The sequence below is a fragment of the Lemur catta genome, chromosome 12 (genome assembly GCF_020740605.2).
Source record: "Lemur catta isolate mLemCat1 chromosome 12, mLemCat1.pri, whole genome shotgun sequence".
NCBI classification, from domain to species: domain Eukaryota; kingdom Metazoa; phylum Chordata; class Mammalia; order Primates; family Lemuridae; genus Lemur; species Lemur catta.
This window is the reverse complement of record NC_059139.1, coordinates 9293300-9305661: the sequence shown is the minus strand read 5'-3', so window position 1 is coordinate 9305661 and position 12362 is coordinate 9293300. Positions and strand designations below refer to the sequence as shown.

Genomic DNA, 12362 nt, shown 5'->3' with positions numbered 1-12362 from the left:
AGCAAAGTACAATAGTAAAGACACCACGAGGCTTCCTGGAGCTTTGGCCAAGTCACTCGACTTTTCCAAGGCTTGGTTTTATCACCTGAAAAAGGAGAGGCTCTCACTCCAAATTCTATGATGTCCACGACATAATTTTTTAAAGTGAAATGAGACAGACACAGAACTCAGCACACATCCGTGGGGTTTTGGGGACCAAGGGAAGGGGCGGGACCTTTTCAGGTCCAGCCTTCACAGCTGCCTGACAGGAAGGATGCTCTCTCACCACATTTCTTAATTTTCCTCCACAGGAGCCAAAAACTCTCCATTTCTTCGTTCACTGTATTTCAAAATCAGAATTAAGAATGTTCTAAATATATATATAATTATTCTTAATATGGAAAGAGCTTTTTACAAAATGGTTTCTAGAACATGACAAATCAGACTAAGCCTAATGCTCACATGGGAGAAAGAAGCTATTTTTAAAAATATCTCAGGCAAGGAACACACAGCAAGTGTGTGACACGGAACTGCAACGTCCTGCATGCAAGAGATGCTTCCGCTTAACTACCGCAGGAGCACGTGACGTGCTGGGAGCACCAGCCCCACGCGCTCTCCCGGCTGGACGGCAGCACAGGAGAAACCAGTGAACGATGAGGGTGGCCGGCGGGCTTTTCAGCTTTTACATCATCCGTCTATCCATCCACCTACCTTCCTGCTAAAACAAACACAAATCACCAGTTCTCCCTGCTATTACCCTGGTTTTAATTACACAAACACATGAAATCTCTTAACAAAACCAAAGAAGCTTAATGGGGGTGGCTATTATTCATATAAATAGTATCATCACGGATATTCCCACAAAACCCAAACTAAACCATCACTATCACCACTGGTTAATCTTTTCAGTGATTTTCTAAACTTTTAACAATTATTTTTCCATTCTTAGTTCAGAAATGAATATAAAATGGTCCAAAGTTGTCTCCCCAAAAATCTTCATATGTCCAGATGTTATCTGGGAAACTGAAGTTATTATGTATAGTTTCAATCTAGTCATTGAACTCTACAAATATTTCTAAATACATACATGTTAATACACAGATACATATAAATATGCACATACATATGTTACCACACACGTGTGTGTAACCTTCTCTGTTCAGCTAATCCCCTGGTGCTTCCATCCCAGGGGACCCGGGCACGTGGCTGGCACTCAGGCACGGGGCCCACGCTCACTGGGGTCTGCCTTGGCTCTCCCAAGCCTGGGCATCCTGGCCCCTGACCCTGTGCCTGCTCAAAGGCTTGCTGACCTCAGCCCCCTGATCACTCCCGCCTGACCCTCCTCCTATGGGCTCTCTGCTTCCTGTCGCACTGGCTCGTGGTGCTAGCTCACACCCCGGCATTCTTGTATTATATCCACGTTGGGTGGAAGGGTGTGTGGGAAGGAATCATCCTTTTCTCCTTTTCGTCCTCCCACTGTTTTAACCTGTAGCTCCTTGCAAGCTGTGGTTACTAAGCTCACCAGATTCCAGTCCAGTCTCTCCGGTGTTCACGGCTACAGAAGGTGATTACGCGCTGGTTCCAAACCTACCAGGAAGATCAGCAGAGTCGGCCTCTGCCTGCGCCCAGCAGTTCCCAATCCCAAACCAAGCGCAGGCCTCATCTGCACTCCCTAATTCTAACCGAAAACTCTTAAGAAACAAAGATGGTGATCCCATAGCCATTCTTATCAAGAGACACAATCAAAACTGCAAGTGTGGGAATGTAAACAGCAGAAAATGTTAAATAGCTAGGGCTACATAATGACTCTGGTGAGTGGGATGAGAACTCCCCCAACTTAATGTGCAGAGGACAAGGGAGTTCAGGAACTCAAACTTCACTTAAAAGCTAGGTCCAGCACAGGTGGTGCTAACCTAGAACCCCTGAGCCAAGCCTCACACATACATGGCTTTTACAGGCTAAAAGACTGCAGCCTGCGACCCGAGATGAATCTGTGAAATGGCTTCTCTACACAGCAGAGATCTTTAGCTTTGCCTCTTAGGCATATGTTGACTTCTCTCCCTCAGCTGGAATTCAGCATTAAAGATGCTCATTTTGCATTCAAATGACCAAAATCTCTACCAGAGAAGTTACCACACTTCTAAAAGTCCCATGCCTTGAAATTATCCCTTCCTTCCCCAGACACCCCTAAGTCCCTGTTATCAATCAAAGCTTCCATTCCTTCAGGCAGATCTCCCAGATACAAAACTAGCCCTCCCCCATTCTAGAATAAATGAAGAAACTTTTAACCCCCAGAAAAATTCAGTTAACAAAATTGGAGAATTACTTAAATTTCTTCATCTACTCATTCACTCATTCAAATACTGAGCATCTGCTATTCCAGACACTTGGGAAACACCAGTGAGTAAAACCCAGATGGCTGCGCCCTTTGCACCTCACATTCCCGCTCTCCAAGACTGGTCCATGGCTTGCACGGCGTCCACATGGAACCCAGCCAGGCTCCTGGCCTTTAGTCTCATGCCTGCAATTCATGAGTGCCATCCACCCCCTACTGCATCGGGTCACAATGCACAGTTTACTCAGCGCCTCAGGGTTTGAACTCAGGTGAGGAACCGGGGAAAGCACTACCCCTCAACAGGCCGGCTGAGAGCGCGAAGAGAGGAAAGACACGTACACATTAGGGAGCACCCACAAAGCAACAGGATGAGCTCAATGCCATTCAGATGTCACACATGGCCCTGGCACTACACACTGACATTCAATGCAGGTTAGTCTGTGTCCCTTCAATGGTGGCCCAACACTTACAGAAACAAGCCCCACACCTTCACCATTGGGACCATGTTTTCCATGCCTGGCCCCATGTTACCTTCCAGCCCCAGCCACACCTCCTTCCTCCACATCCCTCCCTTCCATCCACACTGCACACCTGCTGCTCCTTGGACAGGCCCTGTCCTCTCCTGTCCTGTTATCGCTGCAATCCCTACTGCCCATCCCTCCGCCTACTGACCTTCCACTCACCATTCCAAATGCAGCTCAAGCTCTGCCTCTTCCATGAAGACATTCCTGGCACCCCCAGCATGACAGCTGCTACCTGCACCTCTATCATAGCCCTTTTCATTTCTCCTTGTACACTAGATACTTGACGCTTGAGAATAATATAGCAAAGTTCTGAGGAACTCCCAAATTTGCACAAATCACCAAAATATAGATATGTGCCCTCCAAATGCACACATGCAAGACGGGTAGACAACATGAATGAGAAAGCTAGTTTTATTTATCCCTTCACTTCTGAAAGTACCTGGACAGGCATGATTCAAATTTATGTCTTAGCAAATTATACCTGACAATAACCAAAGACACAAATGCTGCATCTGTGCATGTTGTAGTCTAATTTATTAGATTGTTAAACCACCTCCTTAAAAAAAACAAAAAATTGCTCTTACTAGATTATAAATTCCCTGAGAAAAGGAGCTTGCAGTTGTTTGACATTATTAACCTCTGTATCTCTTGGAGCACCACAAATTCAATTAAGATACTCTGAAGAAAAAGAATGGAGGGCGGACAAGAAGAATCTAGAGTGGACTAGATTTGCTTGATCATTTTTAAGAATATTAGTTAATAGTCTGACATCAACCTGGAGGGAGTTCTTCCAAGAGATAACTCCATGGGGGTGGGGTGATGTCCACACACGAAGGCTGTGGGGGAAACAGGAGGCTTTTACAGAAGAAGGTCTCCCTGCCCGAAGGGCTTCTTTGAGAGGAGTCAGCTTGCTTCAGGAGAGTGGATTTTTGGGTCATCCACCTCCCCTGACACGTTAGAGTAAACTAAATCCCAGCAATCTAAGAGGCAGGCCAACTGGATGGGCGAGGTAGAAAAATGAGTCTGCTAGCACCCTGCTTCAGTCTGCTTCCATGACTACTGCTCCATTTGAGTAAGTACAGCAAAAATATGTTACCTTCTCACAGAAAACTAAAGGATATTCTACACTAAAAAACACGCCTTAGCAGCAACACAACTATTCATTCACTAATTCAATCAAACCTTTACTGCGGGTTGCTCTAATGGTCAGCACAAACCAATGGAAACAGGTATATTACTTGATCATCAGGAAATGTGACAAAGAGTTTTCATTTTACTTTTAAATTAACGAAGGCAAGGCTAATATCTAGCAGCAGCCGGAGTGGGTCCTGGGGGAGTCCTCAGGGGGTCTTCCCTCTTCCCTGTTTGGACGCCTGAGAACACCATGCAACAGCAGCTTCTCCCCCACTCCTATGCCATGCCCCAGACCTTCCCAAACACATTCCATCAGAAATTATAAAATGGTCTCTGCTTGTTGAAGGAAAAAAAAAACCTACCACTATACCAAAATTAACCATGTCTTACAAATCAAACTCCCCATGCCATTCTCCCCCTGCACTCTTCTCTCCATTCCTCACGATCCACCGCTAACAGATCGGCATTTGTTCTTCCAACAGACAAGTGTATACCTTTTTGGAGGGTTGCTTTACTAAAACCGTAGTAATTCCATACCTATTGTTCAGTAAGTTGTTGTTATTTTTTCTCAACAATATTTACAAAAGCTTTTTCATCACCCAAAACAGTCAAATAAGAAACACTTGGTATCTCTAAATTGGCTTATTTTTGTCTTTACAAATTTATCTTCTGCTGATAATGTCTTTCTAAAGTACAATTATTTTTTTCATTTATCCTCAGCTCATCAAGCCTACTATATGCTTAATGTGGCAAAAACTTCCCTATGTGTTATTAATCTCTTGAGTTTTAGAAACATGTTTTTGGTTTTGACATCCTATTGTCCAAAGTATGCTTTGATTAATCTTATCAGCTTTGCTCTTTGCTTCATGAGTCAAGCCTGCATAGCAATTTCCTATTTGCATAACAAGTCCAAACCATTCCAGATCATTAATCAACAAAAAACATTTCCCTTAATGGGCAATATATATTTTCTGTGGAATGCTAATAGGACAATATATGCATTATGTGTATCGCAAAACACCTTCTCCGATTGACATCTAACCCAATGTCTTCTTCAGGGAAAAAAAAAAGCTAGCTTAAAGAACTGGGCTCATAATTATCATAATTACCTTTCTACATGTTTGCTGTTTTCAAATTCAAGTGCATGAAGTAGCAGGTGCCAAATGAGATGGCCAGACCCCTCAGCCCATCCCCAAAGGCTTCCTTTCCTGTGCCTTCCAGGTGGCTAATGGCTTATTCTTATGCCACTGGGTACCCCCAAAAGGCATAAAAATGGGGCAGCATCAGGGGGCCCTGCTGCTTTTTCTCAGGCAAGGAAATAGGCCCCCTCTGGGGAAGTGCACCAGCGCACGGAAGTGTAATCACACTTGATCCAAAGGACACAAGGCAGGGGTGGGAGTCCTTCCATAATTACATTTAAACTATTAACATTTCATGCATGATCTGTGAAAGTTTTTGGACAATTAAAAAACGTAATATTCATGCCTTCAATCTTACACAGTCCGTTCTCTCAGTAACTCTTTGACGCTGGCTCCACCCTTTTCTCTCCTGCACTATACTCTTTCCCTGGCAATTATCTTCTTGGACTGAAACAGCATTGTTAAGAAGCATGAATATCAAAACGATCATTCCTCTGTAACCTTCAGAGAACTCAAAAAATAAAATTAGAATCAGAGCAGAGCAGAGCATGCGAAAATTAAAAACTACAGGACCATTAGACGTATCCTGAACTTACCAGACTCAACGTTAAGTGAAGGATGACAGTTAGTGACACACATCTCAAGTTAATCAGAACACAGGACGACTCTCCAAAATCTCAGCCCATTCAGCAGAAATCCCTCACCTTCAGAGAACACTCGGGGAGATGCAACCCTGGGATCCTGCATGTCTCAACAATGCCCGAGGACTCTTCACGCCCAGGGAGAAGGGAGTGATTCTACAGCAGACATATCGCCTGGCTCCAGGCCGACTTCCTAGAGGCTGGGGTGTCCCTGCAAACGCCAGAATTCCTCCTCCCCAGAGGTGATGCCTCGTTTCCTTCCTCATCTTTTCCTCTATTTGGGGGCAAGGATATGACCAGTATTTATCACGAAAGCCATATCACATTTTATATGCTCCCACAGCTTTAATCCTTAAAATCCTTATTGCACAGTAAGGAAGTAAATAGGTGGGGAACAGAACTTACTCTCATTTTTGTAATAACAACTAACAAAAGAGATGTCAACTGCTTAGGAATGAATAGTCATGCAAGCCCACATTTCATTAATGAGATTACTAACTCTAAAGCACCTACTGTGCACCACAGACTGCACTATCTACCAGGCAGGAAGAGAAGCCCGACTACCTTGTCATTTAAGCAGTCAGAAAGCAGACAGGTCTTAAACTGTAACACCATACCAGTGGAAGCCCCACCAGCATTATTCTCACAAATAAATACAACTGAGAATGATGTGCACTGAGAAGACCACTCATAGCCTCCCCAGGATGGCTCCGCGATGCCTCCTGGGTTCAGCACACGGGGGCCAGTGGCTGAGGCAGCCTGTGCACACGTTCTCAAGCCCAGTTTTTACTCGTGGCCAGCAAAGAAACTCCTATCCTATCTTCTACCTGCTCCTTACACACAGATCTTCCCAATATGACGACGCACTCACCCAAACTCGACCCAGCGTGAGCCATTCCCCACGGAGAAGAGTACAGCCTGAAACCCACCTGCTGGACGTCCTGCTGGAACACACACAGCTGCAGCCTCTGATGGAGCCGGACCTTGCGGTGCTGCCAAATGTTCTCGAGCTGCCGCTGGTGGTGCAGCACCTCGTGGATGACATCCAGGACGTGGTGGACAGCCTTGGAGTAGTTGGCAGAGGCTGTCAGGGAATCGGAGCTGCCAGGAGTCAAGGGCCGTTGGAGCTTGTCAAGGAGTGACTTCCCATCTTGGCTCACCTGCCCACAAAATAATGAGCAATTACTCAAGATTTAAGGCTTCGCTCAAGCTGTGCTGTAGATTCTGTCTTTGGATGCAAGTGTGCACACACACACAGGCACACGTATGCCCAGGCATTCACACACAGTCTCACACCAAAGTTTTACTCAAAGGCACATATTACGAAAGATAAAATAAAACTTAACTAGTAAGTACAACCTCCGTGGAAAGCAATATGGAGATACCTCAAAGAGATACAAGTAGAACTACCATTCGATCCAGCAATCTCATCACTGGGCAACTACCCAAAAGAACAAAAGACATTCTATATAAAAGATATCTGCACTAGAATGTTTACAGCAGCACAATCTGCAATTGCAAAGATGTGGAAACCACCCAAGTGCCCATCAATACATGAGTAGATTAATAAAATGTGGTATATGTATATACCATAGAGTACTACTCAGCCAGAAAAAACAATGGTGATCTAGCACCTCTTGTATTATCCTGGATAGAGCTGGAGCCCATTCTACTAAGTGAAGAATCCCAAGAATGGAAAAACAAGCACCACATGTACTCACCATCACATTGGTATTAACTGATCAACACTTAAGTGCACATATAGTAATAACATTCACTGGGTGTTGGGCAGGCAGAGGAGGGGATGGGTATATACACACATGTAATGGGTGTGGTGCGCACTGTCTGAGAGATGGACACGCATGAAGCTTGGGCAAGGGCAATATATGTAACCTAAACATTTGTACCTCCATAATATGCTCAAATTAAAAAAAAATAATCAGCACTTCCACAAAAGGTCTAAAATTCACATATCGAAAAATAAACATGTTGCATTCTGGCACAACTACAGTTAGAAGAGGATTAAAGGCAGAGATCAGGACATTCCGCAGGCCTCACTTGCTACCGGGACAATGAGGCAGGCTGACTAAGAGCCTCCACACCAACTGCTGGTGGCAAGTTCCTCTTCCCTGCCGCCAAGAACTGGAATGAGACGGCTAGAGCTTCAGAAGCTATTGATTACTCTGAGGCAATCTTAAAAACAGCAGCCCACCTGCTCGAAAATGCAATATAGAAAGAGGATCTTACAGATCCTCTGACTAACAGCTACCCCATTAGCCCTGCAATGCCAGCCTTTAGGTTTCTTTTACAGAGGCAGACAGCCAATCTCTATCTCAAGCCATTGTTTTGAATCTTAAACCATCAATACAAAATGACAAAATGAGCTCCTAGCCTTTACCAAGTTTACAAAAGGAATCCATGTGACACCATTAATATTCTTCTGCTGAGAATGGAATATTCTGAGCAACAATATTCCAATGAATCTTTCTTTCCTTGAGTGTCTTTGCAACTGTTTCACAGATCTCAGGAGCAGATATCATGAATGAGTTTCCAAGGACACACTGGCTCATGGTGGTGGAGGGGTGGTGGGAAATGTCTGCTGAGCAGTGAATACCTTAACATAAGACAACTCACTGAGCAAAGCTCCACCTTCCGGGAATTCATAAGCAGGGATTAAAGCATCTTTGTCGGTGCCACCACTGGTCTGTCACTTGCTGGTAGCGACAGTGGCAGTAAAGACTCCAGGCAAGGAAACACCTGTTGTCCTCACTACAACCAGACAGCATGGAACTCTAAATGCATGTTCATATATAGCATTTCTCCAATAAATCTTTGTGGAAATAATTTTTTATCTCAGTATAGCTTTTGTAGATTTGGCAATTAAAAAGTATTATTTAAAGCACATGAAGGTAAGCATATATATTTTAGTAGCTTTTAGCAAAATGTCTTTGTCTTTGTTAAGTACAGTAATATGTGAAAAAAATGCTTCAGTTTTATGAAGACTGCTGTCCTATTGTACAGAGATGATTATAAGTGGTACAGAATGACCAGAAAAAAAATCAACAAAAGGAGGGATTGTAAAGTATATAGCACACAAAAAATTCATATATAATTTAAGCACTAAAACAAGTAATGTAAGTTTACAGTATGTGACGTTCTACATTTCTTCAACTACAGAACCAGGTGAATTAATTTACTTCAGTTCAATGTTTTGTTTAAAACTCTGTTTTTAGCTTCTAGGCACTCAAACTGTGACCCACAAAGAGACAACAGCTACAAAAAGAAAATAAACCTTCATTATCAAATAGCAGGACTTTTCTCTAATTTTTTAACAGATCAAATCATCTCATTTTTCAGTCTGCTCTTTGTTTTTCTTGGAATACAGGCTGAGGGACCTGAAGGTCAATCAAAATTACATTTTACAAAGAATAACATTTCATAAATATTTGAACTAATGTGCTCTAATATCTAAATGATTTAATAAAAATTCAAGTACTCATTAAAGCAAAAAAAGTAATTGCAGTTTAAAATTTTACCATATCACAGGTAATATTTAAGAGAAAACTTAACTGTTTAAAATCTAGAACAATGTCCTGGTTCTCGAATATTTACTTTTAATCAAAACTGCACATAAGATTTGTAACTTGGATTTCTGCATGTCATCCTTTAAAAAGTTCCATAAAACTTCACTCAGACTTGCCTGTTCTTATTTCTGGTACTGGGATATCTACATTTCCCATTAACTCAGATTAGAGCTAAGAGTTTCCAGCAGGAATATTTTTCACTTGCACAAAGGACAGATGTTGCTCTAATCTAAGGAAAGAGAATAGTACCCAGACTTTATCACAAAAGCAACAACCACCCAAAGACCTACAGATATGTCAATTAGGTCTAAATGTAGTGCTTTGGATCTAGAAGAGCTAGGAAATGGTATTCCCAAGATATAACAAAAATAGGCAAAATACACAAAAACATTTAGCCTGTCACAAAGAAATGGTGGTCCTTCAAAACAGACATGAAATGAATCGCACCGTCTGCACTGATTAAGGCCCACACTGCTTTAATTTTTTTGCAGGCTTGGCCTGCCATGGCCTGCAGAGTGCGACTTCCACAGAAAGCCTGGGAATGAGTCCTCTCTCTTCTCCAGCTCTTGATGAAATTATTCCCATATCAAGGTTCTAATAAAGCAGAAAGAGTGGAAAAGGGTCAGTGAGTGAGTACCCAGCTTATTTTGTAGCATTAGTTAACACTCCTCACCCAAATAGATGAGCGCTGTGTCTCTGGGTAAGGAGGTCAAACCTGTCTTGGGCTCCTATGGCTACGCTGAGAAGCTCCCACCAATAATGCAGGCCAGTCGCCTCCCAAGAGTTCATGTACTAGCAGCAACAGTTATTTTCCCAGGCCCCAGGGAGGCCCCCCAGTAAAGGACTGGCTGGTTCTTTCTCTAAACAAAGTTCTTATAGGATGGACCTCCAAAAGCTGGTTTCTATTTCTTCTGCCTATTCAGTTTCTTATTCAAAATCAGATCAGTCCAACCTTGTTTGACTCTCTGGCACCTCTATCTGGGATTATCAGAAAGGAAAGACTAAAATAAGATGGAAACAGGATGCTGGAGCAGCCCAGTTGGTGTAAGCCAGATACTGTGTTCTCTAGATCGCACTTAGGCTCTACTTTTGTTGCTCCTGTATTTCAAGTGCTTGCAAGGAAGGCCCCAAGCCGAGTTTGGAGTAAGGAGAAGACAACCCTCGTGTGGACCGCCGGCTCTGATGCAGCGGCAGATGCTCACTAGCGCTCCATGCCACCTACAGCAATATTGCAGCCCTCAAACAACGCGTTGTGAGGGACCCTACAGCAAGGGAACTGAGCTTCCACACACACCACAGAGAGATGGTTTTAGTCACTTTTCTACCCAGCTGACTCGTTTTGCTGTTTCCCTCTCATGCTAGGAACTGATCATGCCATCACTCATTCATACAGTGCCTTTAAAAAGGAGCTCGACCAGCTTCACAGCAGCAAATCAGTCATTCCCGCAAGGCCCTGGTGAGGGGCACACTAAGTCAGCACACTTGTTAAACTGAAAAACTGATGCAGAAACTAGACCCTGAAGTCACCCGGGATCAGGGCAGGGCAAGGCCTTGTGGCGTTTCACCTTGCTCCTGTCCCAGAGCTGTGCTTACCAGGCAGTCTCACTGCACGATGCAAACCACTGGCATTCAGGCTTACAAGGTGACACGGCATACTGAGATGAAAATCATTTTTAGGAATTTAGTTTGTCAAGAAACTAGCAGATGAGCTGCCCTACTTAAAATGTTAAGAATAACTACTCTACATGCTGTTTTGAAAACCACAGCTTATCTCAGACGTTTACACCGCACCACTCTCCTCTGATCACCTACAGCAGACAGTATTAGCCCCAGAGCTGCAAGCTGAAACAAGCCAGCGTTTTATGAGGCGCAAGTCTGCTCCTGTTGCTAAAACACAAACAGGAGCAACATGGGACAGGTCTAATTAAAACATAGTAAAGCAGGTGTTTGTGTCCTGAAAAAAAATGCTGGGAAGGTTTCCCACACAAAACTTATTATCATCAGAGATTAGAGATTATGAGCACTGTTTAAAGAAAAACACTGTAGGAAAAAGAAAGGTAAGGAGGAAGGAAGGAAGAAGAAAGAGGAGGAGAGAAGAAAGAGAATAGGGAAAGAGGGGAATAGGGAGGCAAAGGAAAGGGGGGGAAGGAAAAAGCAAGCCCTGCTTATAAACGTGCCCACGGTAAGGACCCTGACCCAGCTACACGCCTCACAGGCAGGAGAAGTTCAATACCTGTGGGACAGACACCTCATCAGCGGACCCAGGACTCTTTATAACAAGGTTACAAGTGTTTCTCAACATGTCCTGTAAAATCATTTGCAATCAGAGTTGCTGGATCTCTAGGGATACCCATTAAAAATGGAGACTCACTATCTCTGGGGGTGGAGTATTGCTGCATTTTTAACCAGGACACTCATATTTTAAAAACACTGACTTAGGGAAAGGAAAAATAAATAAAAAATAAAAGCATTTTCCTCCCTCTTCTCCTTCTGGCATGGAGAAAATGAGGCAGGGAGGGGTGCAGGTGTCCCGTCCCAGGCTTTTGCAGGAGGTGGGTGGTAGGGGCTTTGGGGGTGGCATCCCTTGAGGAGAGGTCGGCATCCCGCGCCCACTACTGTGACCCCTGGAGGAGAACACAGACCGGCCAAGAAGGCACGGCCTGAGCCAGCCCATGAGGAGAACTACATGTGCCCAGGAGGTCGAGGGTCATGCTATAGAATGGAAGGCCTGTGCTCTTTAAGAATGTCAAAGACATAAAGGCAGAGAAAGACTAAAGAATGTTCCACCTTGAGGGAGACTGATGAGACATGTCGACTAAACGTAGTACACGTTGCTGGATGGCGTCCCAGACCAGGAAAGAGAAAGAGACATCCTTGGAACAGCTGGGGAAATAGCAGTGGGGTCTGTGGCTAGGATGGTGGTGTATCAGTGTTGATTTGCCGACTGAAGGGGGGGAGGAGCAGATGTGGTAAAAATGCTAAAAATTGAGAAACCTGGGTCCAGGCAATGTGGGAATTCTCTGTGG

At 43.9% G+C, this 12362-nt stretch overlaps 1 protein-coding gene across 7 annotated transcripts in view; it reads right to left on the bottom strand.

Annotated features, from left to right (window-relative positions):
* The window catches only part of TRIO (trio Rho guanine nucleotide exchange factor), a 324357-nt gene that overhangs the window by 164103 nt on the left and 147892 nt on the right, over nt 1-12362 (bottom strand). For all 7 annotated transcript variants that reach the window (XM_045566321.1, XM_045566324.1, XM_045566326.1 and 4 more), the window contains one exon: nt 6682-6912. In XM_045566321.1, the coding sequence (XP_045422277.1) occupies nt 6682-6912 (231 nt within the window). The remainder of the gene's footprint in view (nt 1-6681; nt 6913-12362) is intronic.